This window comes from Bubalus bubalis, chromosome 19, assembly GCF_019923935.1.
Source record: "Bubalus bubalis isolate 160015118507 breed Murrah chromosome 19, NDDB_SH_1, whole genome shotgun sequence".
Classification (NCBI taxonomy): Eukaryota; Metazoa; Chordata; class Mammalia; order Artiodactyla; family Bovidae; genus Bubalus; species Bubalus bubalis.
In genome coordinates, this window is record NC_059175.1 from 71,295,132 (window position 1) to 71,322,738 (window position 27,607).

The following is a 27,607-nucleotide window of genomic DNA, read 5'->3' on the forward strand; positions in this document are numbered from 1 at the left end:
AGCCAGGGTGCGTCCCCCAGGCCCCCAGGCCACCCCTCCCTCTGGCTGGCATTGCCTATGCTGCCCAGCCTGGCTTCCACCTCGAGGAGGACACCTGGGCCCCGCCACCCACCTTCAGAGTCCCCCCACCCCTGCCCCGGCATCAAGAGGGAACAGAGCCGAAGCCCGCTGCTCTGGCTATGTGGAAGAGTCTCATGAACTCGCATCTCCCTCACTCCAGAAGCCGTATCTTAAAGACCCGCCTAGTTTTCTAAACACGTCTATATGTTATTCCAGAAAGAAGGCAGATTCACGACGGGCTGGCTGCCATGCTTTCACTTTCGTTGATTATTAGTGTTTTGGACTGTATGACTTTAAGGAGCTTTTTAAGGAAATTCTTCGGAACTCTTTATTAAGTTTTATAGGAAATAATAAAAGTTAATTCTAACGGCAATGAACTTGAAACCAGTCCTGGTAGATGATTTGGGCAGCGGCTTCCGTGGAGGGCTGGCGACTGACCCTGGCCCTCCCTCATGCTGGCGTTGGGCTCTGCAGCCTGGCAGGAACCAGGCCTGGTTTGGGCCTCCAGAACAGGCTCCCAAGCCCGTCTCTGGGGGGAGACCCCTGAATTGAGGTGTGACCCTCCAGGCCTCTCTGGCTGAAACTAAAGGAAGAAAGTGAGCTTGGAGATAAGTGGTGGGCACACAAAAGGGCGGGCTTCTTTGAAACCAGGCCTCAAATCAAAAGCAGGCCTGGGTGCAAGATTCCAAGACAAAGTCAGGGACTGAGGCAGAAACTGAAATAAAGTGGCCAAAGCTGAGATTCTAGATTTCTGAGCACTCTAGATTTCAAAGTTTAAGATCAATGAAAACGAGCTCACAATCAAAGATCAAAAGAAAACACTATCATGAGTAGAAGTCAACAAATGACAAAGGTGGATTCAGGCCCTGGGAACTTGAGATTTGGAATCAGAAATGAGGAGTATTCAGTTGGGTGCATAAAATATGTAAATACATGACAATCACAAAAAATAAGCAATAAGTGGATTTTCTGCATGATCAGAAGGACATGTAAAAGAATTTTTAGAAATAAATACAGTTGTTAAAGTAAATGAAACAATAAACAGAGTTGAAGAAAGACTTATTAAACTGGAAGATAAATGTGAAGAAATTACCCAGCAGAGAGGATGAGATGGACAGAGGAAAGGTCAGCAGAGATGGAGGGCAGAAGGGGATGTCGTGTGTCCAGCTGGAGGCCAGGAAGACGAGCATGCAGGGAGGTGAGCGTTAGGGGTGACAGGGTCCCCTGAACTGACAAAGGATGTGGAAGCACAGATACGGGAGGCATAGCGTGTGCCAAGCTGCGTAAACAGACACCTCTGCCTAGAGATCTTGTGGAGGAGGGCAGGAAGGTAACACCAGGAGGGGTGGCATCACAGGGTGACAGAAATAGCAGTCAGTATGGAAGCACGGACTCAACAACGCCAGCATAGGGCAAAGACATTGGAGGGTCAGCACCGCAGGTCTGGCACAAGCAGAGGTGAGGAGGGATGGGTGGGTGGCGGGTCCCCAGACCCAAGGGGAAGCCCCTGGCCTCCTTGCTGAGCTGAAGCCAGGCTAGATTTTCTTAGAAGCAGAGTAAATAACAGGTCCCAGGTCCTGAAAACCTTATTACAATAAAAATTATGGAATCATCTTAAACCATGAGAAATTTATATGGCTTTCTTAATAAGACTGTATGCCCAGATGGTGACTGCAGCCATGAAATTAAAAGACGCTTACTCCTTGGAAGGAAAGTTATGACCAACCTAGATAGCATATTCAAAAGCAGAAACATTACTTTGCCCACAAAGGTTCGTCTAATCAAGGCTATGGTTTTTCCTGTGGTCATGTATGGATGTGAGAGTTGGACTGTGAAGAAGGCTGAGCACCAAAGAATTGATGCTTTTGAACTGTGGTGTTGGAGAAGACTCTTGATAGTCCCTTGGACTGTAAGGAGATCCAACCAGTCCATTCTAAAGGAAATCAGCCCTGGGATTTCTTTGGAAGGAATGATGCTAAAGCTGAAACTCCAGTACTTTGGCCACCTCATGCGAAGAGTTGACTCATTGGAAAAGACTCTGATGCTGGGAGGGATTGGGGGCAGGAGGAGAAGGGGATGACAGAGGATGGCATCACTGACTCGATGGACGTGAGTCTGAGTGAACTCCAGGAGTTGGCGATGGACAGGGAGGCCTGGCGTGCTGCGATTCATGGGGTCACAAAGAGTTGGACACGACTGAGGACTGATCTGATCTGATGCCCAGCTTTGTGACTACAAGGGTGAACCTAGGGTCTCCAAGGTGAGCATCAAGCACATGCTGGTGCTGGGCGCCAGCCCTGCCCCGAACCCACTGTGTGTCCTGGGTCAGCAACTCGGCCTCTGAGTCCCAGGGGCACTGCCTTAAAGTCGGGATGGCAATCAGGCCCATTCACACCTAGGACCCCGGGGGGTGCTGGGGCTGGTCCAGTGCTCTGCTGCCATCGTGAGATTCTTCACGATCTGGAGCAAGTGTCTGGCCCCTGACGGGCCTTGGCTGGACGTCCACCCCAGGAGGCCTGTATGTGCAGGGGGACAGGGCCCCCATGGGCACAGAGCGGGTCTGGCCATCCCCAGCCGCCACGCTGGCCTGTCCTGAGCATGTTCCTCCAAGAAGCTGACTGTCCACCCTCCCCACACACCTCCCACAGGGGAGGGGACCCCGCCAGGCGCTGACCTGCAGCGAGCTCACAGAGTGGCCCCGCCCCCACGCAGTGTCCATCCGGGGCTCTGCACTGAGGTCTCCCCACTCCCTGGGCTGCACAGAACTCCTCAGGCCTCGTCTGTGATGAAGGGCAACCCTGCCTGAGCTGAGCAGCACCACCAGGAGGCCCAGAGCTCTGCCCCCGGCCCCGGCGAGATGGACGGGCCCCCACTGCCACTCGAGTGGAGCCTGGACACAGCCCGCGGCCCAGGAGTGGCTTCCCACCTGGGGAAGACTGCATGGTCCAAGATGCAGCCACCCAGGGCCTCCAAGCATGTGGAAAAGGATGCATTTCAACCAAGAAGGTGTCCTTCGGGATTTAAAATAAGGACCACGTTCACGCCCAGCATGTGGAGTTTGGTACTGCCCGAGAGCCCAATGCCTTCCTGCCCACAGCCGCCTCCCATTGAAGTGGTCAGTGGGGAGGGGGCCCAGGGTCCAGAGCCAGGCTGGCGCAGTCGAGACACGGGACGCAGAACCTACCCAGGACGCTGGGCTGGGGCCGCTGGGCCGCGGAGACTTAGCGCCCATCCCAGGGGACAGCACAGATGGTGGTCTCTGCAGGCATACTTAGGGGCTCGACAGGAGGGCACCCCAGACGACCCGCATGGGCCCTAAATCCACGCATGTCCTGGTGCAAGACGCAGGGCGGAAACAGACACGGGGGAGGACGCCATGTGAGGACGGAGGCCTGGGTTGGGTGATGCAGCCTGGGGCCCAGGGGCGCCTGGTGGCCCAGAAGCCGGAGGAGGAGGACGCCATGTGAGGACGGAGGCCTGGGTTGGGTGATGCAGCCTGGGGCCCAGGGGCGCCTGGCGGCCCAGAAGCCGGAGGAGGAGGAGGCCATGTGAGGACGGAGGCCTGGGTTGGGTGATGCAGCCTGGGGCCCAGGGACGCCTGGCGGCCCAGAAGCCAGAGGAGGAGGAGGCCATGTGAGGACGGAGGCCTGGGTTGGGTGATGCAGCCTGGGGCCCAGGACGCCTGGCGGCCCGGAAGCCGGAGGAGGAGGAGGGGCCCCAGAGGCGTTGCAGGGAGCGCCCTGGCTCTGAACTGTGCGGCCTTCTGCTGTTTAAGCCACCAGCACGTGGTCCTCTGCCCCGTGGCCCTGAAAACCAGCAGTGTTCCGCAAGGGCAGATCGTCCCATCCGTGGGCCTCCACACGGCCACGGTGCAGACCTGCTCCTGCCCACTCAGGCTGGGTTGTAATAACTGCAGGGTAGACGGGGATCATCCAGGTCTTGTCAGAGGACCAAGGGCCAGGGGGTGGTCATCCCCCACAAAAGATGAGTCCGGCAGCCACAGATGGAAGAAGGGTCCCCTGATCCCAAACCAGGACATAACCTGCCTCCCCTAGAGAAGGAAATGCTCCCAGCAAAACAGCCAACGTCACTATTTCAGGGGATTTTCTGAGTGTGCCCAGAACGGACCCCACGCTATGAAACAGCACACTGTGAACTCAAAATTTCACTCGCAGACAACCAGAGGCAGCCTTCAGAATGGCACCAGGGCTCCCCTCTGCTTCTGGCAGTCTGCACCTGGGCGTGGGGCGGGGTTGAGGGCTGCGGCTCCAGCCATTCTGTCGTTGGGGGGGAGCACATGTTGTGGGAGCCCACCGTGGCCCCCAGGCCCCGTCTCTGCGTCCCAAGGACACTGTCCCTCAAGCGTTTCTACCCCTGAAGCCTGCTACGCGCCTCCCAGAGCGGTTCTCCGTTGGCAAAACCACCAGCGGTCACGTCACGGCATTCGCACTGGTTTTGAAAAATGGATTGAACACCTGCCTTTTGGCTGATACGAAAATGGGGACATAATACTGAGAAGTGGTCTTTGTGACTTCGTTTGCGTTAAGAACAACGTGGACGGCAGTCAGGGCTGTGGGGGCCTGGTAGGGCGCAGCCCAGCATCCACCTGGAAAGTCAGGACCAAGATTGGCCAGGAGCGGGCCTCGGGTGACTCCCTGCTCTTCCTGCTCTTCCTGGTCTAAGATTCTGGACTCACCGAGCTCCGCAGTGCGAACCTTTGCAGAGGAATTAGAACTAGAAGCCCATCTTCGGCCGGTTTTGAGCAGAAGCAGAAACCAGAGGGCTTGAGGGAAAGGCCCAGGGCCAGGGTGGGGAGGGCAGAACTCACCTGCCTGCTGCGCTCCCCAGGGGGAACCGCGTCCTCTCACCTGTGGGGCTGCCTGTCGGTCACTCCTCCTCCAGCTCAGCAGCCTAGCTTCCTCTGCTGCCTCTATGGCCCCCTGGCCTGGCTGGAATCCCAGGTGAAGTCAGAAGCTACTGGCACAATTCTGATTCAGGTGAGACTCAAGTCAAGTTGGGGTGCGGGGGCTTTGCAGCCAGGACAGAGGACAGGTCCTGGGGGTGGGGGTGTGGGGTGTGGGGTGTGTGTAACCGTGGGGGAGGGGGTGGCTTTGCAGCCAGGAGGGGAGGAAGGGCCTGGGGTGGCTCCTTGGCCAGTCACAAAGCAGCGAAACTGGAAACGACCTGAAGGCCACTCTTCCCCAGGAGGTTGGGCATCCCGGCAGCCTGGGGCAGCTTCCTCCACCGGAGGGGCTCCTGGAGGATCCACAGGAAGACCCCTGCACCCCATGCCATAGCACTCAACACTAGCACCTCCGTCACCCCAGCCCGAGAACCTCTGCTGAGCACTGCTGTCCAGGGCAGCGGGGGTGCCCGCGAGCTCACCGCCTGGAGGTGAGAGGGCAGCAGGTGCCCCGAGAAGGACGGAGACAGTGGAAGAGGGTCTGAGGTCTGCGCTTTCACACGGGAAGCCTGGGGTCCAGGCTGTCCGCAGGAAGACCGATCGCCTCCAGCTGGAATGGGGTTACACCCCGCCCCCACCCCCCCACCACCAAAGCGGCCCAACTGCGCACGGCGCCCAGTGCCCGGCCCCGACCCCACCGAGGCGCTCACCGCACGCTCCCGTCGTCCCCCAGCTCTCGCAAGGCGCCCCCACTCCCCGCCCCCTGCACTCGCTCCGTGGGGTCCCAACCCCGCAACCCCGGCCCCCAAAGCGGACCCACAGCGTCTCCGCGGAGAGGCTCGCACCCGACTGCCCGCCCAGGGAGGCCGGTCCGCGCGCCCCTCCGTCTCCCAGCGCCCGGGGGCCGGAGGGGCCGGGGCGACCGGGAGGGCCGGGAGGGGCCGCCCCCGCCCGCGGAGCCGTGTGGCCCCGGGGCCCGCGCCGACCCGCCTTGTAAGGCAGAGGCCGAGCGAGGCCGGCCTCCGGGCGCCGGGCGGCCGGGGGGAGGGCCGGGCGGGGCGGCCGGAGCGCACGGGGCGGGCCGGGGCCGCGTTTCCCAATGAGAGCGCGCGGCGCGCAGGGCGTGGGCCGGGCCGGGCGCGGAAGCGGGGGGCCGGGGGCGGGCCCGGGCCGGGGGCGGGGCCGGCGGCGGGGAGCGGCGGCGCGAGCGCAGGCCGGGCACCGGGTCGCTCGCGGCCGAGTCGCGGAGGCGCTGCCGCTGCGGTCGCCGCATCTCCGAGGTAAGTGGCCGCGGGGCGCTGTCCCGGGGCGCGGGGCGCCTGCTTCTCTAGCCACCTGCACCCGCAGGTCGGGGCGCGCCTCCCGCTCCGCGCGCCGGCCGCGTCCCTTCCCCGAGGCCCCGCGCCCCGCAGCTGCCGGCGCTCGGGCCCCCGCGGCTGCGTCCGGACGCGGGTCTGGGGACGGGTGGCGGGGCGCGGGGGGCACAGGCTGGAGCGACCGGCGATGCAGAGGACGGGTTTGTAATCGGCCCTCGCTGGGGCGCCCCGGCCTTTCTGCCCGTCGGTGAGCAGAGGACTGAGCACGCCCCTTGCAGCCCCTTCCCCCTCCGGGTCCATCTGCATAAACAGCGTTCACATGCCCAGGCCCAGGGTGGCGGCTGCTAACGAGACGGCAGAAATTTAGGGCTTGGAGGCTTTGAAAAGGGGCCGCTGTCACGCTGCACGAATCTCAGGGCCACAGAAAGGGCCGTTTGCGTCCGCGGCCCAGAATGAGCGTGATCCTCTGGCGAGAACACCGCCCCTCTGTGTCGGGCATTGCTGTGCCCTATCGGAGCAGGTGAGTGTGTCAGACCGACACTCTGCGACTCAGAATCCGCCAGAGGGGTGTTATGTTTTCTTATCGCATGTGGGCGCATAACCGTCAATCTAGATAAAGAGGTTGGCGGCCAGTGCGTGCGTTCCACACGCCCCTGGGGACCAGAGCCCCGCCCTTGAAGGAGGATCCGGAGAAACCCTTTATCTGCGGCTTCAGTTATGTAAATGAAGCCTGGAAACGTGGTGGGAAGAAGGGCCCCCTGTGCCTGCCGTGTTGATGGGCGTCTTGTGTTCTCTGAAGACCAGACGCCTTTTAGGATAAGCTGGCTGTGCGGTCACGCGTGTGTGTATTTACTGGCTAATTCATCTGACATTTACGAATGATCAAAGACCTAGCTTCCCAGGCCCCCAGCACACATCCTAGGGCTCCCCAGGGCCGGTCTCTCAGGGAGGGGTGCTGGCAGGGCCTCCCCAGAGCCTGGGAGGTGGTCAGTGAACCCTGACCTGAACTCCAAATGCCCTGGGACCACATCCGGGGATGGAGCGATGGGGTGGGGAGGGCGAGCTTGGAGCAGGCAGGAAATGGGGTGGGGCGGGCCGCGGGAGGGGCGCCTTGAGGGGGCCTTCCCCTGGACTCTTGATCCCGGCTCTGGTACCGGCCCCTGTTCCAACCCCGCGGTTGGAATCCCAGGGCTCAGGGATAGCGAGGGGGCAAGCCGGTGTTGGTGAATTTCCTGGGAGTATCTGCCAAACGTGACACACAGGAGGGTGCGTGTTTTCCTGGGGAAAGGGCCCGTGGCCTTCATGGCTTTCAGAAGGATCTCTCAGGAAGGTGTCATCATTTAAGTACTACATTAAAAAATTCTCCTTCATTCTGGAATGACGACATGAGAGGGACCAGAGGAAGCCATCTGGGGCCGTGTTCCTATCGCCTGGGCATCGTTTGTCTCATCTTTGCGAATCCTTTGAAGTCGCAATAAATAAACTGTTTTAACTACATACAAGGTTATAGATGCTCACTGTGGGAAATGTGCAAATCACAGGAGAATTTCGTAAAGAAAATTAAAATGGCTTATCACTGATTGAGGTATAAGAGAAAACCATGAGCAGCCAAAGTGCCCTCGGGGCCGCTTCCGCGTGGCTCCCTTCCCCGGTGGGTAGAGGAACCGTTCCCTGCAGAAGAGGCTGAGAATTAAACGCTTCCTCGGGGAGAGGCTTGCTGACTTAGCGCCAGGGCTATTTATAGCTGGTGATGTTGCTGGTGAGGCTGGAGGAGCACATACAAGAGATGCCATCCGGGGATGTGGGGGCCACGCGGCACCGGGCATCAGGTCCTCCTCGGGCCCCGCCTGTCGCCACCCTGGAGCCACTGCAGACCCAGGGTGCAGGGCACTGTGAGGAGCCCACGCGAGCTCACAAGCCAAAGACCAGGCAGGCCACGGGCACAGGCAGGAGGAGCGACCCGTGTCCAGTCCCGGCCGCTCCATCGACAGGTGTTCCCAGGGCAGGAAGGAGTGGAGCCCTGATGGGGCCTGCGGGGCCCTGGTGCATTCATTCACCATCCAGCCCCTCCTGGCAGAGCAGCTTCCTCTCTGGCTGTGGAGGTGGCTGTGGGGTCACAGTCCGTGGATCCGCAGAGCTGGCACCCCCGAACCCCAGCATCCTCGACGGGACCTCGGTGTACCAGCTCAGCAGTGCCTCTGCGGAGGGCACGTCCTCTGCGGCATTCACGTGGCTGCTTGCTCCTGGGGTGCGTCACGGGGGGTGTCACCAGAGGGGTGCATCATGGGGGGTGTCACCAGAGGGGTGCATCATGGGGGGTGTCACCGGGGGGTGCATCATGGGGGGTATCACCGGGGGGTGCATCATGGGGGGTGTCACCAGAGGGGTGCGTCATGGGGGGTGTCACCAGAGGGGTGCGTCATGGGGGGTGTCACCAGAGGGGTGCGTCACGGGGTGTCACCAGAGGGGTGCATCATGGGGGGTGTCACCGGGGGGTGCGTCGCCAGGGGGTGGGTCACTGGGGGGGTCACCAGGGGGTGGGTCACTGGGGGGTCACTAGGGGGGTGTGTCGCTGGTGGGGGGGTTGCATCGCCAGGGGGTTGGGTCACGGGGGGGAGGGCGCGTTGCCAGGGGGTGCAGGTTCTGTGGTCTGCAGCCTCCAGGAGAGGCGTGTGGGGGAAGGGCGGGGCTGGGAGAGGACCACGGCAGGGTCAGGAGTGCGCTGTCACCCTGGCAGGAAAGCAAGACTCCTTGCAGGTTGCAGAGTTGCCCTTTGACTGTACCAGGACGTGCGGCGACATGCAGTGAAGCTCAACTGCAGTGCAATGTGTAAGTGTCCAAAGGAAGGACCTTCTTGGCTGGGAACACGTAAACTGGCTCCCACAGGGCGTGAGGATGGTGAGGCTTCTGAGCCTCCAAAGGGCTCCAACTTTGGCACGGAACACATGTGTCTTCTGTGACGTGGGGGCGGGGAGCTCATTCTCTCGTTCACACCGCTTTCCCTTTTCTTGCTAGATTTGTGGAAAGGAAGGACTGTCCTTTGTCCAAGCCTAGGGGTTAAGAACACCCGGGGCCCTTCCCGCTCTGCATGGCGCCCCTGAGTGTGCCCCTCCTGCCCCACGTGTGCGTGCCTGGCACAGTCCCCTGCCCTGGGCCGAGTTCCCCAGGGCCTCACCCTGTTGCACCCGTGTGTTAGGGGCCAAGTGCCCGGTCGCAGGTGAACCCTGGGAGGGCCGCCCCAGCGGCAACGTCACGAAGCCAGATGTCTCACACGCCCTCTATCTCTGGCCGCCGTGGCCACGGCTCTGAGCCTGAGCAGCCTCCGGGAGCAGGTTCAGGGCTCACTCCGCTCCGCAGCCCTGGGCCCACGCCTCCCGGGGTGCCCTCCTGTCTCCTGCAGAGGCCGGGCTCTGCCTCCTGCTGGCTTTGCTGCCTGAGCCTGTCCGCCCCCCGCCCCTCGTCTAGTCTAACCTCGGCTCAGAGCATGTGCTCTTGCACCGTCAGCGCGTGTCCGTTCTGTGAACATGCCACCGCTGTCCGCTGCTCCGCTGTGCCCCACAGGCCCTGAGTTGCTTCTGATTTCTGGTTCCTGTGAGCACGGCCACCAGGAGTCTCCCTGCTCTGCTCCTTGGGGGACAGGCAAGCGTCTGCAGGGCCCCGGGCGCCACCTCCCAGTCGCAGCCCCATCGCCAGCAGCGCCCGGCAGGCTGTGGCCACCTGCAGGGCGCGTGTCAGAGCCTGCGCTTCGGGCCACGGTGACAGGCCTGGCGTCCCCACCGAGGCCTGGTGCCCGATGCCCCCGCGCCTTGCGGATTCCTCCGGGGTTCTGGTTGACCCACGGGGCTCGCTCTCGATTCTGGAGACCAGCGGTGTAGGTTGCACGCAGGAGACACCTTGTCCACCCCACAGCCACCTTTTCACTCCTTAAATGATACTTTTGGAGGAACAGAAGCTCCATATTTTAATCTGGGCCTGTTTCAGAATCTTCTGCTTTGGGGACAGTGGTTTTGTATACCATGTACAGTCTTTCCCACACAAGGACATCGGATGTTCTTAAGCATCACCCACCTGGGGCTTAATGGCCTCGCCTCCTACTGCCGTCGGCACCTGAGTGAATTCTCGTTTCTCGCCGTGTGTCTAGTCAGTAAGCCTGTCTCCTTTCTTGGAGAACGTTTTCTTCCCTCTTTTCCTGCAGGACCACCTTGCCATCCACACCGTCTCCGCCTTGCGGGTGGGTGGGGAGCTTTTTTCTGCCCCGTGGTTTATTCTCTGTCCTAGAGCAGGACCACACACCACTTCATTTCCAGAACTTCCCATCAAGTCTGAAAACTGCTGGGCAAATCCTCCACCTGTTCTTCCTCCGAGATGGCTAGTTAATTCACGATCTTTTGCCGTTTCGTTTGCTTTGCATTCAGCTTGTCTCACAACCCAGACCAAAAAAAAAGTGTAGGAATTTTTGATTGGATTAAATTAAAGCTGTGTGTGAGTCTGGGGATAATGGGCGTCTTTGTGTTCAGACTTAGTCTGTGTTCGTGATGTCACTATTCTCTCAGTGATGTGTCGACGGTCTTGCACAACTTTTGTTAAATTGATCCCTAGGAAATTGATTTCCTCACATTATTTTAAATGATGTATTTCTAAACACTGTTATTGTCTGGTTTTGCTGCTTCATGGAAATAAAATAGACTTTTGTATGTTCACCATGTAGGCAGGAATCTTGATAAACTTACACTGATTCTGAAAAGTCTCCCAGGACCCCTTCGGACGTTGTGTGTGCACAGTCATGGAGACTGCAGCAGAGGCAGGTCCACTTCTCCCTGCCCGTGTTTATGCCACTCTGCCCTTGTCTCACCACTGAACAGAGGCGAACAGAATGGCGCCAGCAGGCAGGCATCCTCCCCTTACTCCAGCTTGAAAAGAAACATTTTCAGTATTCACATATTTTTGTAGTTTTTTGTAGGTGCCCATTATCAAGGGCTTCCCTGGTGGCTCAGATGATAAAGAACCCACCTGCAGTGCGGGAGACCTGGGTTCGATCCCTGGGTCGGGAAGATCCCCTGGGGAAGGGAATGGCGACCCACTCCAGTGTCCTGGCCTGGAGAATCCCGTGGACAGAGGGGCCTGGGGACCACAGTCCATGGGGCTGTAAGGAGTAGCACGACTGAGCAAGTAACACACCATCCATTATGAAGTTAAGAAATGTGTTTCCTTTTCTGATTTGCTAAGAGTCTTTATGATGAATAAATGCTAAATTCCATCAAATGATTTTCATTTGTGTGTACACCATGTGTCAGTCACTCTCTGCAACCCCATGGGCTGTAGCCCGCCAGGCTCCTCTGTCCACGAAATTCTCCAGGCAAAAGTCCTGGAGTGGGCTGCCATTCCCTTCTCTGGAGGATCTTCCCCACCTGGGATCAAACCTGGGTCTCCCATACTGCAGGTGGATTCTTTATCATCTGGGCCAGCAGGAAAGCCCATGTACACCATACACACGTGTACACAAACATGCATGTCTGCACGCGTCCATCTGTATACACTGTGTACACACATGTGTTTGTATACATGTGTGTACATACACACGTTGACACCACATCTAGGTGTTTTCTTTTGGGGATTTCTGATCCAGGAGTTCTTTAATCTTCCCTGCTGTAAAACTGATCCACTGAGTTCTGAATTTTAGTTGTTAACCTTTTCAGGGCTAGACTCTATGTGTTCTCTTTTCAAAGCCGCTTCCTGCATTCTCACAGCCGCTGTTCTCTTCTGGAATTCCTCATCCCGCCCTTCCTCTTTGCACACGGCATGCACCACCCATTTCTTCTGCACACAGCACATGCTGTTACTTTGAATTAGTGTCCAGTTGAGTCCAGTATGGAGAGCGGAGCCTCTCGTTTCTGTCTCCACTTGTCTCTGCAGGCTCTTGGCACTTCCCCTGTTAAGCTCAGCTGTTTCTTCACCATGTGTGGATACGGTGATCTAAAGATGTCACAGAAACGTCTCTGTCTCCAGTGGGAGTCTCTTCCTCTGGAGCGGGTGTGTCCAGTGGTGTCTGGGGCACCAGTGATCCAGGGCTCCCAAGTCCACGTTGTGAGCTGAGAGGAGCCCACTTGGCGGCCCTTGCTGGCTGCCTGTCCACTCCCGGGCATCCCTCCGTCCGGCAGGCCTCGCCTCGCCTCGCCCCCAGCCCTGAGCACAGGGCCGGCCGCTATGGGGCCTCCCTCCCCCGGGGTGAGCCGGGGGCTTCCTGCTCCCCAGGGATGGTGGCCCGGCCTCCACTCCAGTGCCACCTCTCCCCTCTGCGGGGCTTTGAGGCCTGTGGGCCACACTGTTCCTCACCTTCCAGCCAGTCAGGTGTGGGCAGTGGCCCACCCCCCAGCCCTGGGCCTGCCCCTGGCCTGTGCGTGGCCTCCCACTGTCTGTGGCCCCGCCGGGCCCACCCTTGGCGCCGTGGTGTCCAGGGGTCTTGGTGGTCCCGGGCAGGAGAGGCCTGGCTCTGGGACCAGCTGTGCGGGGCCATGGTGACTGCCGGGCGCTGCCGTCGGAGACAGGCCAGGCCACCCACTGCAGCCACGTTTCTGGAACAACAGGCTTCCTGCTGCGGCCTCTGCCTCTCCCACCATGCACAGCAGCAGGGGGCCAGAGCCCAGGACGGGCCCGCTGCCAGCTCTGGCCGCCAGGTCTGTGTGCCCGCCTGGCGCTTCAGCACTTGGGCCTCCGCAAGCACTTTTCTCTGGGACAGGGACCCCCTCCCCAGCCCCCCGGTCTCTCCAGTGTGTGAGGGTCCAGGGCTGCTGTAACAAATGCCTGTAGGCTTGGCTGCAACAGCAGAAACGTGTCCTCCTTCCGCTCTGGGCCAGAGCCCCGTCCGAGATGAAGCTGGTGCAGGACTGGGCTCCCTTGGGAGGCCCCAGGAGGGTCCCTCCTGCTGCTTCCGTCTCCCAGGGTGCCAGGGGTCCCTGGGCTCGGGGCCACGACGCTCCTGTCTCTGCCTCCATCTGCACATGGCCTCTCCTCTGCGTCTGTGTCTCTTCCCTTCTGTCCTTCTCAAGGACGCCTGTCGCTGGACTTAGGGCCACCCTGGTCCAGAGTGGGCCCATCTAGAGATCCTTAGCTTGATGGCGTCTGTAGGGACCCTTCTTCCAAACAAGGTTCACCCACCTTGTGAGCGTGTGACCACACCTGACTCACCCTGGCACCAGGTGGGCTGCAGGTGTTGTGTTCTTGGGCTTTGTAAGAAGCAGGCTGATGGCAGTGGCTGGCTCTGGGGCCTGGACACTGGGGCCCGGGTGTGGGTCCTGGGAGGCCAAGGGGTCCCCAGGAGGGAAACCCCCAGCCTCGCAGGGACCCAGTGACCTCTGTCCACATGAGGTCTGCTGAGGGCAGGGCTGGTAACTGTGTCCTGGCCTCTTCCTCCTCCCCTTGGTCCAGCAGCAGCAGCCCCCAGGTTCGGGGGGTGGGATGGCTCCCACAGCAGGCTCGCTGCAGGAGAGTGGCCCTGGTCCTTGGTGGACGCCTCCCTCGGAAAGACTGCCCACCCACCCCTTTCTTCTCATCCCGGAGACATCACCTCTGACTCCGGGACCCAGACCAGTGTGGCTGTGACCAGGCTGCTCCAAGGGACACCTCGCCCCGTGCAGGAGGTCCCCACTTCCAGGGGCCTTTCCGGGCCCCTGGCCTGAAGTGCGTGACACGGGCCCCGAGCGTCTTCCTTGTCCGACAGTGCGGTCACGCGCCCCTCCCTGCCGAGGTCTCTGCAGAGCCTGTGAGAGGCAGGCTGGGGCAGGGGGCTGCGTCCACGCTGAGACTCCAGGCACCATCAGCTCCGCAGGGTGGGTGCCCGCCTGGGGAGGCTCCGCTGACTGGTATGGGTGGTCATTCACGTCGAGTGCTGGGCAGCTGTGGAGTGGTGGCCGTATCGTGATTCGAATGTGAACAACTGCCAAACGGCTGCGTTGGGCTCAAATGAACTCTGGGATAAAGGGCCAAGGCTTCAGGCCCCGGGCAGCCAGCGGGTCTGCAGGCTCGGCTCTGCTGCTCCCGGGGCTGTTTGCTTGGGGACTGTGCCCTTGCCGGGGGCTGGACCCGACCCTGGGAGTCGAGTTCTGGTGGGTGGCGGGCTGCAGAGTAGTGGCGTCCGCTCCCTCGGCTTGGTCTTTTGAATATACTGTCTACCTCCTCCCCCCGCCCGCAAGCGCTTCTGCAGGGGTCCGGCGCCCACACTTGGCAGGGGTCTGGGGGGCCGGTGGGGGTCCTCCCTGGCCCAGCTGACCCGGCGCCCAGCCTCCTCTGCATGGCTGCAGAGCGAGTGTGCTCGGGGCTCCCGTGAGGGCAGCAGGCGTCACGCCCCCAGCCTCCCCACTCCACCACATCTGCCCTGAGACCAGGCCCCCAGGGGCTGAGCCAGCCAGGGGGCTGAGGTGCCCCGGGAGGCACCCGCTCATTCTGCACTGCCTCTGCTCCGTCTGCCCGCTGCACAGGGCCTCTGGGTTCCCTCTGTGTGTCCAGCGGTGTCTGGCTTGGGGCCTTCTGTGGCTCGGCCTCCATGGGGCCGAGGTCAGGTGCCCTCAGCAGACAGTCAGCCTGGCCGGCGTCTGGCACTCTGTCGAGGTCCAAGCTCAGCCCACTTGTCAGAGGCTCAGGGACCTGCTGTTTCCAGGGTCCATGCAGTTCTTACACAGATGCTGGTCAGCAGGACCCTGGGCCTGGGGGTCACGCTGGCTGGCCTGGCCGTGGCCCAGGGACTTGGGCTCCCGGCCCGGGGGGAGGATGCTGCCTGTGACCTGGCTCGTGGGGGCGGCCAGCTGCCAGCTGCCCTGAGGACCCACAGGAGCCTCCAGGGCCTGGGTTCCCTCCTGGCCCGGCTCCCACTCCAGAGCGTCTTCTTGGGACGTGGTCCCCAGCGTGTGGTCACTCAGCGGGGCAGGGGCCCCCAGCTCTTCAAGTAGGGGCTGCGATGCCGGCCCGACAGCCCAGCCCAGTGACCTGGCAGAGCCTGAGAGGGGTCCAGGCACCATGGTTCCTGGGCCGTGGCCCCAGCTCTCCCGCGTTGCCAGCCCGGCTCGCTGGGTATGAGGTGGGAGAATCACAAAGCTTGTAGCTGGGGCATCCTGAAGCCTGAAGGCCCCTCGCCTGCTTGGGGCTGGTCGGCCCTGGGTTTTGCAGAGGACCTCACACAGCCCCCGGGGAGGTGCTGGGAGCTTGAGGGGTGGGGGGTGGGGGGCGGAGGGTCCCCTGTGCAGGTCCGAGCTCCAGACATGCGCATTCTGCCCCTCTGCACACCAGCCTAGACCCCTCTCCAGCGACGCTTGTCCCCCACCCAGGGAGGCTGGGTCATCTGGGCATACCTGGCACCCACAGGAGGCAGTCCATCTGGTGTGCACCGAGACTTCGGGCCCAGAGCACATGGAGGGGTGGGAGGGGCCTGGGCTGAAGGCAGCCAGCTTCCCAGGGCAGGATGCTCCATCCTATCAGGAAGTGCCTGCAGGCTGGGGTGTAGTTTGTGGGCAGGATGAGGGGCTGAAAGCTGAGGGAACCAGGGAGCGGAGGTGTGTTCACACCTGCAGAAGAAGGAATCCACATTCCCTGTTCACTCTCAGGCCAGATCTGCCTTCTGCTCCAGCAAGAACCAGGAGAGGCAGAGTTGATGCTGCCTTTAAAACAACACCCGGTCCCGCTCACAGACACACCTGGTCCCGCTCACAGACACACCTGGTCCCGCTCACAGGCGCACCTGGTCCCGCTCACAGACGCACCTGGTCCCGCTCACAGGCGCACCTGATCCTGCTCACAGATACACCTGGCCTAGATCACAGACACACCTGGTCCAGGTCACAGACACACCTGGTCCCGCTCACAGACGCACCTGGTCCCACTCACAGACGCACCTGGTCCAGGTCACAGACGCACCTGGTCCCGCTCACAGGCGCACCTGGTCCCGCTCACAGGCGCACCTGGTCTAGGTCACAGACACACCTGGTCCCACTCACAGACGCACCTGGTCCCGCTCACAGGCGCACCTGGCCTAGGTCACAGACACACCTGGTCCCGCTTACAGACGCACCTGGCCTAGGTCACAGACACACCTGGTCCAGGTCACAGGCACACCTGGTCCCGCTCACAGGCGCACCTGGTCCCGCTCACAGGCGCACCTGATCCTGCTCACAGATACACCTGGCCTAGATCACAGACACACCTGGTCCAGGTCACAGACACACCTGGTCCCGCTCACGGACGCACCTGGTCCCACTCACAGACGCACCTGGTCCAGGTCACAGACGCACCTGGTCCCGCTCACAGGCGCACCTGGTCCCGCTCACAGGCGCACCTGGTCTAGGTCACAGACACACCTGGTCCCACTCACAGACGCACCTGGTCCCGCTCACAGGCGCACCTGGCCTAGGTCACAGACACACCTGGTCCCGCTTACAGACGCACCTGGCCTAGGTCACAGACACACCTGGTCCAGGTCACAGGCACACCTGGTCCCGCTCACAGGCGCACCTGGTCCCGCTCACAGGCGCACCTGATCCCGCTCACAGACGCACCTGGCCTAGGTCACAGACATACCTGGTCCCGCTCACAGACACACCTGGCCTAGGTCACAGACACACCTGGTCCCACTCACAGGCACACCTGGTCCCGCTCACAGACACACCTGGCCTAGGTCACAGACACACCTGGTCCCGCTCACAGGCGCACCTGATCCCCTCACAGACACACCTGGCCTAGGTCACAGACACACCTGGTCCCGCTCACAGGCCCACCTAGTCCCACTCACAGACACACCTGGCCTAGGTCACAGACACACCTGGTCCAGGTCACAGACACACCTGGTCCCATTCACAGACACACCTGGTCCAGGTCACAGACACACCTGGTCCCATTCACAGACACACCTGGTCCCGCTCACAGACGCACCTGGTCTAGGTCACAGACACACCTGGTCCCGCTCACAGGCGCACCTGATCCCCTCACAGACACACCTGGCCTAGGTCACAGACACACCTGGTCCCGCTCACAGGCGCACCTGGTCCCGCTCACAGACACACCTGGCCTAGGTCACAGACACACCTGGTCCAGGTCACAGACACACCTGGTCCCGCTCACAGACGCACCTGGTCCCGCTCACAGGCGCACCTGGCCTAGGTCACAGACACACCTGGTCCCGCTCACAGACGCACCTGGTCCCGCTCACAGGGGACTCCTGCCTGGCTGGGCACTGCTTTCTGTGCTCTGACTCAGACCTGAGGGTTTTCTGTGGGTTCGGCCGTGAGCAAGCTAGCTGTCCACGGCTCTGGGCGCCCAGCCGGCCTCTGTGCTTGGGCCGCATCCTGCCTTCTCTCCACTTGCTGACCTGCTGGTTCTCCTGAGGCCGCTGCTCCTCCGGGGGCTGGGCTCACGGGTCCCACCCTAGCCACCGGCTGTGCCTCTGGGGGTGTCAATGCTCAGCTCCGGGCCCCCCAAAGCTGCTGGAGGTGGAGGTGTCTCAGCCTCACGGGGACCCAGGCCCAGCCTTGGGGATTCACTGGGCTCCGGACCCCGTCAGCCGTCCCCCCAACATGGGGCCTCCACCCTGGGCCTGGGCGCAGATGTGCTCAGCCCTTAGGGTCCCCCAGATGCCTGCCCTCACCTGGGGCCCTCTCTGCCCCCAGTACTCAGCTTGGCCACCCGGGTGAGGGGTACCCCGGTCAGCAGGCCAGGCCCTGAGGTGGGGGCAGTTGTGTGACTGCTCTGGATCCTCGCCACAAGGATCATGTCACCCCACCGGTGTCCAGAGGGGTGTTGCTTGGGGAGCCCCCAGAGCAGTAGCTGGAGGGGAAGGTGAGGGGGTTCTGGAGTGGTCCTGCACCCCCTGGGCTGCTGGCTGCGTGCTCCCCCCATGGCTGGGGCTGGGACCTTGGGGACAGGTGGACAGGGTGCCAGGGCCGGAGGGGCTGGGCTGTGTCTGCAGCAGACACAGGACAGTGTCCCCCATGGTTGCGAAGTCGCTTCTGGACAGGGCTGCTGTCCGTGGGTGGCAGGGGGTCTCACACAGCCACCCACAAAGCAGGTGACCTCTCGTCTCTTCCTCCCAGCAGCATGGCTGACAGCAGGCCCAAGCCCGCCAAGCCCGCCAACAAGACGCCCCCCAAGTCCCCGGGGGAGCCCGCCAAGGACAAGGCAGCCAAGAGGCTGTCGCTCGAGGCAGAAGGGTCCGGCGAGGGGGCGGCCGCGGCGGGCGCGGAGCTCAGCGCCCTGGAGGAGGCCTTCCGGAAGTTCGCGGTGCACGGGGACGCCCGGGCGTCGGGCCGGGAGATGCACGGCAAGAACTGGTCCAAGCTGTGCCGGGACTGCCAGGTGATCGACGGCCGGAGCGTGACCGTCACTGACGTGGACATCGTCTTCAGCAAGATCAAGTGCGTGCTGGCTCCGCCTGGGGCTGTTGGGGGTGGGGGGCTGGGTCCCTCGGGAGGGGCCAGGGGCTCGGGTGGGGGCAGTCACAGCCGGCTGTGGGGGCCCGAGGGTCCCGCGTGGGTGAGTCCTGCCTGCGGGAGCTGGTGGGGGTGGGGCTGGGTCCCTCGGACGGGGCCAGGGGCTCGGGTGGGGGCAGTCACAGCCGGCCGCGGGGGCCCAAGGGTCTTGCTGGCGGGGGCTGGAGGGGGTGGGGCTGGGTCCCTCGGACGGGGCCAGGGGCTCGGGTGGGGGCAGTCACAGCCGGCCGCGGGGGCCCAAGGGTCTTGCTGGCGGGGGCTGGAGGGGGTGGGGCTGGGTCCCTCGGACGGGGCCAGGGGCTCGGGTCGGGGCAGTCACAGCTGGCCGCGGGGGTCTCGCGTGGGTGAGTCCTGCCTGCGGAGGCCATCGGGGGCGGGGCTGGGTCCCTGTGTGCGGAGCCAGAGCCACACCCGAGGGGCAGTGGGTCGGAGCCGAGGGTCTCGCGAGGGTGAGTCCTGCCTGCGGGGCCTGGCGTGGGTGGCAGCCGGAGGTAGGCGTCCGTGGTGCGGCTCCTCAGCTCTGGGGGGCGTTCACATGTGAGGAAGGGCAGGGGTAATGAACAGTGGCCTCTGCATGCGTGTCCACGTGTGTCCACACGCGTGAGCACCTCCAGGCGTCAGCACGCCCCTCCCCCTCTCCTGGCCGCCACACCCGGGACCACACCCGAGAAAAGCACCCGCTGCATCACACACGTGTGCACATGTATGCACACGTAGAGCTCAGGGCTCCACTCCCTGGTCAGGGCTCACCTGGAGGACAAGCGCTTTGGACAGGCCCTGCGACTCCGTGTGCAGGACGCGTGGACGGTGGGGGGACACGGGCCTTCCTGCCCCAGCAAGGGTGGCCCCTTCTGGCCCCAGCCTCACTCCAGAGGGCAGGACGCCAGCTGCTCAAACATGCAGGCCACCCCAGCCGCCCGGCTGCCCAGACCCCAGGGTCACTGCCTCAGCTTGCGGGGTGCTGGCCGTCTAGGGGTGCGGGCCCAGCAAGGGTCATGATCAAGACACAGTTAAGAGCAGCCTGTGGCTCCTTCCCGCTGCCCTCCTGAACCTAGACTCCCCGTGGGGTCCCTGTGACCTGTTCCGGGGGCGGACCCCCCAGACCTCCTGGGTATGGAGTGAGGGACCCACCCTCACGCTCTTGTCCTTGGGGAGAGGCGGGCGGTGCTCCAGGTAGGGTCTTGCAGGACAGGCCGGGGCCCCCTGGTGCCCAGGTCTGCGGAGCGTGGTGCGGCGTGGACGTGTGCATGCTGGTTGAGGGTCCCCAGGTGGTGGCCCCGGCAGAGGCGGCCCAGCTCGTGGGAGCCGCGTCCGCGGACGCTGAGCCGCGGGGGCCGATGGCGACGGCTGTTTCTGTTTGGGGCGGTTGCCATGGCTCGGTGGCCCTGCCGCGCCGGTATCTGCAGCCTCTGTTTGGGCCTGTCGCCGTGGCAGCGCTTGTTTGTTTTGATGTTACTATGTGTTAAGTTTTAAACAAACTTCTTGCCGCTCTTCCCTAGGCCTTAATTGAAAACTATTGTTTCTGAGACGGGGCTCCCCACCCCCATCCCTGCTCCGCTGCCCCAGGGCCAAAGGAGTGAACGCAGGACACCATTCCCACGAGCACGTCGGGGGTCCGACACCGCCGTCAGGGGTCCATGGGCGGTGGGGTCCCTGTGTGTGTGCCCACGTGGGGCAGGCAGGGATGGGGGGCTACCCCTCCTGGCCCCCACTACAGCTTTCTGGACAATGGTCACGTTCCCCGTGATTCTGGAGACTCGTCTGGGCTGGTTGGGATGGCGCAGGCCGGGGCAGGGTGGGGCGGGGCGGGGCGGGGACTGTCCGAAGCCTGGAGCTTGGCGCATCCACGGGGCCTGAGGGAGCAGGTGGGGTGGGCTGAGCTCCGGGGACGGGGTGTCCCAGGCCCGCCGGGGGCCGCCCCTGTGTCCAGGCTGGTGGGGACGCCGCCCCTGGGCCCTGCTTCCAGCTCTGGTGGTGTGGTCTCACAGGGTCCGGGGGTCCCTCTCCCGGCCCGAGGCCGCGCAGGCATCCAGCAGAGCCCGGCCTGGCTTGCTGTGGCCCTCCTGGCGCATCTGCAGAGCCTGGGCCCAGGGTGGGGGGCCGGCCGGCATCCCAGAGCTGCGTGAGCAGCGTCGCCCTCGGGGCCCAGGCCCAGGCGGGGGTGAGGCCAGGAGGCGGCCCGCAGAGGGGAGCCGGGCAAAGAGCAGGGGCCGGTGTCTGGCGCCACTTTTGTGGCAGCCTGCATGTCTGCTACGGTCCAGTCCCCCAGGCCGCCCCCCAGCCTGGGCCTGCTGGGGGTCAGGTCCCACCTCCTGCTCTCTGGATGGGTCACCGTGTCCGGCTCCTGCAGGTCAGGGGCGCCCGGAGTCGGCTTCCTCCAGCCCCGCATGCGGCAGGTTATAGTCCAGGGCGGGTTGGGGGGCCCTTGCGTTGTCCTGGAACGTGTCGGCCAAAGTCCAGGGCCCTTCGTGACGCTGGCCCTGGAGGCACAGACCTCTGTCCTCGGAGGGCTGGCTGGCCCCCCGCCAGGATCCCTGGCCGCCCGGCGTCCCCGGGTGACCTGCCCTGGGCCTGCAGGCCCAGGAGTGCAGCGCCCAGGGAGCTCAGCGCGGGGGCCACGTGTGCGCCCGGTGACCCCGTTACCGCCGGGCCAGCGTCCCCACAGGACAACAGCCTCTGACCAGGTGCCAGGCGGGAGAAGAGGGCTGTGCTGTGGGCCCTCTCATCTCTGTGCTCTGCAGCACAGGCGCCCTGTGTCTGCGCAGCTGTGTCAAGTACCCAGGCGTCTCCAGGGAAGAGCTGGCATTGTCGCTGCAGCGCTGCCCGGGGACTGCTCTCAGCGGCGGGCCCCGGGCCCCTGGGGCAGCTCCCTGCTGGCCCCGACCAGGCCCCGAACTCTGTGGGGCAGTCACGGTGGGGACGCCTGCCCCGCCTGGTGCAGCAGGCAGGTCAGCCCTGGGCCCTGCGTCCACACGATCTGAATGTGGCCTCTGATGGAGGCCCGGGCGGTCGTCCCCCCGCCCCGGCCGAGTGACTCACGCTGGTGGCGCCTGGTGCCGTGATGCGGGGAGGGCTGTGTGCCCCCCGGCTGGACACTGGGCTGCCGGTTGGGCCTGGAGCCTGTGAATAGAGACAGGCTCGCCTTTGACGGCCCGGGACAAACAAGCGGGACCCCGTGGCTGTGGAGGGTCACCCCCCAGCTGGGACAGCGGGTTCCCTGCCCATGGCAGGGCCGGGCCCATGGCCTCAGAGTGGCCATGCAGGGCAGCGGGGCTTCCAGGGGCGGGCGCAACCCACGGCCTGGACGTCCAGTCTCAGGAGGCCTCCTTCCACTGTCGCCCTGACGTCGGCATAGTCAGTCAGCGTGTCCTGTGTCCTCAGGCTCACGTGTCAAATGTGAGTCCCCGTGTGTGCCGGGGATGTCCTGAGGTGTGTCTGTCCATCGTCGCCGAGCTGCTTGAGTTCTGGTGACTGAACAGGTCCGTGAACAGGAGGGTGAGCGAGTGGGCCAGGAGGGGTCATGGGGCTGTGTGGGCCGCCGGCCTCCCAGGGCCCTGCCACGCCCCGCTGTGCGCTCATCCGGCCTTCATGGCAGCTGTGCCGGTGGGTGGGTGCCTCACCAGGCCACGCTGGGATGCCCTCTCACTTTCCTCACGCCCAGCAGCATGGAACAGCCTTCTTGGGCTGGTTTGCATCTGGTAGACACCTTGGACAAAGTGCCCGGTTCAAATATTTTGCCCAACTTTTTACCTTGGGTTTTATTCTTCTTGTTATTTGCGTATTCAGATATGAATACTTCAGTGAACTTTCTCCAGTCTGTGGCTTGTCTTTTGCTTCTCTTAACAGTATCTTTTTGAAGAGCATGGTTTTAAAAGTTTTGGTCAAGTCCAATTCATTTTTTTTTTTTTCTGGATGGTTTTTTGGGGGCTGTTTCTAAGAAGATCTCTGCCTAAGACAGGGTCACAGCGACTTGCACCTGGATGGCCTCTCACAAGGCGGCCGGTTCAGGCACTATGACAAGCTCAGGACTGTGGTCCAGTTACTACCGCAGGTGGTGTGGGGCCAGCCCAGGCCTGCTCCTCTGCACACGGCCCACCGGTCGCTGTGGCTCTGTTTGCTGAAAAGACAATATGCGACCACTCACTGCCTTTGTGACCTTGTTGAAATCCTGTGCTCCCCATCTCTGACGCCATCCTGCGGCTGCTGTGGCCAGTGCTGACATGGGCGTGGCGCCTTCCACCCAGGGTGCCCTCCAGCCAGGACCCCGGGCACCGCAGCCACGCTGCCCCTGGAGTCCTGGGCTCCTGCAGGCGGCCTCTCTCATCCCAGGCACGTCCCCCACCTTCTCTTGCTGTAAAACACTGAAGCCCTCACTGAACGGATTAGCTGGGGGAGATCTGCTCCAGGGAGCAGAACTGTACCAGTTAAGATTCTCAGAGATGGAGAGTCAGTTCAGGCATCTTGAAGTTGGGAGGATGACCCGCCAGGTCCGGCCGCCAGGGGCTGTCTTCATGGAGAGCTGCTCCCAGGCCCCTGGTCAGGCCGGAACGTGGGGAGGTGGCTCCCAATCCTGTCCTCGGGGGACGGTGCCTCCATGCAGGCTGGGGGCCCCCAGCGGGACTGAGATGCCCTCCACACCGCAGGGGGCGACGTGCTTCCCACCCTCTCTGCGGGTCCGTCTCCCACGGAGGCCGCACGCTCGCCTGCTTTAGAACCAGACGAAACTGTGTTTTGATGTCCAGTCTTTCATAAATGATGTGCTTTCTTTAAGCTTCTCTCCAAGACAATTTGTATTTGCTGCCGTTGCCAATGGCAACCAACTGCTGGGTGCAAATGCTGCAGACTGAGGTGGGGGAGGGGCAGGCTCACTCTGGGCTTTGCAGGGGAGGTGGGGGTCCCCGATGTCACGGGGCCTGGGGCAGGGTGGGGGTCCCTGGGCGCCCCCTGAGGCTCCGCTCCCTGCAGGGGCAAGTCCTGCAGGACCATCACGTTCGAGCAGTTCAAGGAGGCACTGGAGGAGCTCGCCAAGAAGAGATTCAAAGACAAGAGCGCGGAGGAGGCTGTCAGGGAGGTGCACAAGCTCATCGAGGGCAAGGCCCCCATCATCTCGGGGGTGACGGTGAGTGCCCCGGGCAGGCAGGCGGGACAGGTGTGGGTCCCCGCACGGGTGGCCCCTGTCTGTGGTCTGGGGCCCAGGCTTACCTCCCCCACGTCCCTGCTCTCTTGCAGAAAGCCATCTCCTCGCCCACTGTGTCACGGCTCACGGACACCAGCAAGTTCACGGGCTCCCACAAGGAGCGCTTTGACCCGTCAGGCAGGGGCAAGGGCCGGGCGGGCCGCGTGGACCTCGTGGATGAGTCGGGCTACGTGCCAGGCTACAAGCACGCAGGCACCTATGACCAGAAGGTGCAGGGGGGCAAGTAGCCGGCGGGCCTCCCGTCCCTGGGCCCTCACCACCTCCACTTCGTTACATTCCTGTGCTCACCGGCAGAACTCGGACCTGGGGCTGGGTGGCCGCAGAGCCCCTGGCCTCCCTCCTGCCCAGCCCTCGTGCCCCCTGGACCCCAGCTTTGGCCCCTGAACTCACCTTTCCTAACACACATGCTTCGTCCCTGCCAGGAATTAGATGGCCCTTTCCAAAGTGTCTCCCAGAACCAGACCATACCGGCCACTGGCTTGCAGCAAAGGGGTGTCCAAAGGAGCTGGTGGGACAGGCCCCGTCGGGTCTGTGCTGACGACGGCGCCGACCTGCAGCCCCAGTGACGCGGAGGAGCCCAGTCAGGGCCCCATGGGGCCCAGAAAGCACCGTGCAGGCAGGGGAGGTGGCACACGCGTGCACATACACACACGTACCCACACGCTGTGCACGCACACACACGCTACGCACACACAGGCTGCACGCACGCACGCGCACACGCTGCACACATGCGCGCACACACACACATGCACGCCCATGGACCAAGGCTGTGCTAAGGGTGGGCGCTGAGCTGAGGGCTGCTGTGCAAAGGAAGGAGCCTTCTCCGTCGACCAAACTGACTTGAAGTGTGAAGTTACAGGATTCTAAAACTAAGGGCAATTCATTTCATTTTGCTTTTCTGAGAAGAAATAAGAAATGGTTATTAGAGTTTGATCTCAGAACGGCTCAGGGAAGACTCAGAATAGCCTGTCTCTGGGCCTCTCTCCCACAACCCCTGTGCCTCGAGTCCTGGGCCAAGAAGACTCCTGGGCTCAAGGCTGCGGGTGGCTGGCTGCCCCCTTCCTCCCCCTCCAGCCGGCCGCTGCAGCCTCTGCAAGTGGCCCCCTCGTCCACCCCTGCCCAGGAAAGCAGAAACCGCAGGGCGAGACCAGCCCAAGGAGGGCCTGAGCGGCCAGCGTCTGCATTCGGGGTCTCCGAGGGGCCAGGGGCGGGGCCTCCTGTGGCACTGGCCCCTTGGCAACGTGTCCTTTTGTGTGAACACAGGCGCAGCCTAGCCCGTGACCCCCTGGGCCCCAGGGTCGGGTGTCTGTCTTGGGAAAGCCCATGGCGGCCCCTGGGGAGTGCCTCCTGGAGCCCAGTGCTCTGCCACTGTCTGTGCTGTGTCCAGGGCAGTGGGCTGCCTGGGGCACCCCTCCCTGGACGCACGGCCGGCCCACAGCACAGGCAGCTGCGAGAAGGCCAGCTCTGCCACGCGCACTGGTCCCTACTGGACCTGCAGGCCCTGCCCACCGCGGAGGGGCTCAGGCTAGCGCTGCACACGCCCGATCGGCAGTGGCTTCCGTGGGCAGCTTCGTTCTAAGCCCCTGACACCTCACTGTAGAAACACCTGGGAAGCGAGAGATGGAACACAGGGGTCCGGAAGCACTTGGGAGGACACGGTCACTGCCATCTTGGAAGTCTCCAACTTGGGGAAACAAGGCTGCCTGGCCAGGCCCTCACTCCACTGCCAGGAAGCCAAAGGCTGGGGGGCAGGCGGGCAGGACACCGGCCCCCGCCCTGGGCTGTTTTCCTCTCAGAGGCAGCTGTCAGGTGGGGAAACATGGGTCCCATGGCCCCCAGGGCTGGCCTGCAGGGCAGCACCCCCGCTGCGGGAGACCGGCTTCCCCGGCCGCGGTGGCCCCGCCCCTGGGCCAGGGAAGGTCAGTGCATGGTGGCCACCGAGGCCCAGCCCAGCCCCGCGCTCTTGGGCTCCTGAGGCGTCTAGAGGCATCCGGCGGGTCTCGAGTGTCCCTGGCCCGGCTGAGGTTCCCTTCCCTAAGTGCAGCTCTGGGAACGCGCCTCCAGCTCAGGGCAGGGCGAGTGGAGGTCCCAGGCCTGCCGGCCCTGTAACTCAGCACGGACACGGATCCCACACTCAGCACAGACGCTGCGGACACAGGAAGGTGTGCGTCTCGCTGCATGTTCTCTGCAACACCCGCTCGCTTCTGCTAACCGTGGTCAACTAGAAATTCCATGTCTGTGAGCCAAGGGAACTGCACAACAAGCCCGCTGGGGCACGGGGATGTGGTTGGGGCGCTCCTTGTACAGGGCGCCCAGCCAGGCCCGCAGCGCGCATGCGAGCACCGCTGCCCCCATATTTATTTCTATTTAACGCTGTAGGAGAAGCAACCGGGCAACTGTCAGGTCGCCAAAACTGAAGCTGAAACCACGTATGTTTAAAATATTACAGGAAGAGGTCTATATTTGTACTGGAGTATTTTTACACCTTGAGTATCCTCAGTCTTAAGGTTCGAGCAGGTGGAAACCGGTCGGGAAGAGGCAGGTGGGGGCTTGGGCCATCCACACTCCAGGGGCCGCCAGCTCAGGGCAGGCCGAGGTGGCCCCTCGAGGCCTGGGGGCGGAGGCTTTGCGGGAAGCCCAGCAGCCTGCGGTCAGGAGGCCTCTGCGGCCCTGCGGGCGGAGGGAGGCGAGGCGCAGGCACGAGGCCCACAAGGCCCGCGGTCACCGGAAAGGCCGCCGCTGCAGACCCCCAGGACCCAGCGGCGCGGACGCCACTGTCACCTGTCCCCACGGCACAGGCCGCCGACTCAGCCACACTGTGAAGTGGCGAGGCCGTCCTCAGAGCTCTGACCCCGAGCAGCCTCCCTCCAGACCGACTACTGAACGCTCTGGGGCCCCGCGCTCAGTGGTGTGGCCTCGCCTGGGGAGGGAGGGGGCTGCTCCGCACTCGGGGGTGCTTCCGCTAACGCTCTCGTCCCCACACCAAGCCAAACAACAAGGAAAGGCACATAGCTCAGACTTGAAAGGGATCATAGGCTACTGGTTTGTACTGTCTTTTCAGGAAAGGGAAATAAATGTACATAGAGATGCGGTCTATTTTTGCACTGTTTTCTTACTGTGAGGGAGTGATGAGAGCATTGCCTGGTCAGTGTGCTGGGGCAAGTAGTAGGCGGTGGCACGGAACCCGGACTCAGGGCTGCTCTCCAGGAGCTCCGGGGCGTCTGGGGGACTCAGAGCTGCTCTCCAGGAGCTCCGGGGGCGTCTGGGGGGCTCGGAGACAGCTCTCCAGGAGCTCCGGGGCGTCTGGGGGACTCAGGGCTGCTCTCCAGGAGCTCCGGGGCGTCTGGGGGACTCAGAGCTGCTCTCCAGGAGCTCCGGGGCGTCTGGGGGGCTCGGAGACAGCTCTCCAGGAGCTCCGGGGCGTCTGGGGGACTCAGAGCTGCTCTCCAGGAGCTCCGGGGGCGTCTGGGGGGCTCAGAGACAGCTCTCCAGGAGCTCCGGGAGTGTCTGGGGTGGGCATGGTGTTCCACTGGAGCTGCTGTCCGAGGCCTGCTCGCAAACCTGTGGTGAAAGCTCGTTGTCTGTCTGCATACCTCCTTGTGTGCTCCCTGTTGTTAACATTGTGTCCGGTTGGTAAAGTGACAAATAAAGGTGTTGAATCATG

At 62.9% G+C, this 27,607-nt stretch overlaps 3 protein-coding genes across 4 annotated transcripts; 1 reads left to right on the top strand and 2 right to left on the bottom strand.

The window, feature by feature from the left end:
* Positions 1 to 6,127: 6,127 nt before the first annotated feature.
* LOC102394760 (tubulin polymerization promoting protein) lies at positions 6,128 to 27,607 on the top strand. 2 transcript variants are annotated; one of them, XM_025270778.3, is made up of 4 exons: positions 6,128 to 6,243; positions 18,354 to 18,671; positions 23,712 to 23,865; positions 23,976 to 27,607. In XM_025270778.3, exons 2-4 carry the CDS (start codon positions 18,355 to 18,357, stop codon positions 24,168 to 24,170), a joined length of 666 nt encoding a protein of 221 aa, XP_025126563.3. In that variant the 5' UTR covers positions 6,128 to 6,243; position 18,354; the 3' UTR covers positions 24,171 to 27,607. The 2 variants fall into 2 exon arrangements, with proteins under 2 accessions (XP_025126563.3, XP_025126564.3); XM_025270779.3 differs by having other exon boundaries at positions 6,134 to 6,243; positions 18,351 to 18,671.
* LOC102395081 lies at positions 14,186 to 17,703 on the bottom strand. Its single transcript, XM_006053507.4, has 2 exons — positions 17,520 to 17,703; positions 14,186 to 15,833 (listed from the first exon to the last, which is right to left on the bottom strand). The coding sequence occupies exon 2, from the start codon at positions 15,678 to 15,680 to the stop codon at positions 14,904 to 14,906; it is 777 nt and encodes a 258-aa protein (XP_006053569.4). The 5' UTR covers positions 15,681 to 15,833; positions 17,520 to 17,703; the 3' UTR covers positions 14,186 to 14,903.
* On the bottom strand, positions 18,678 to 20,116 carry LOC123465179 (basic proline-rich protein-like). Its single transcript, XM_045163672.1, has 2 exons — positions 19,878 to 20,116; positions 18,678 to 19,266 (listed from the first exon to the last, which is right to left on the bottom strand). Exons 1-2 carry the CDS (start codon positions 19,993 to 19,995, stop codon positions 18,866 to 18,868), a joined length of 519 nt encoding a protein of 172 aa, XP_045019607.1. The 5' UTR covers positions 19,996 to 20,116; the 3' UTR covers positions 18,678 to 18,865.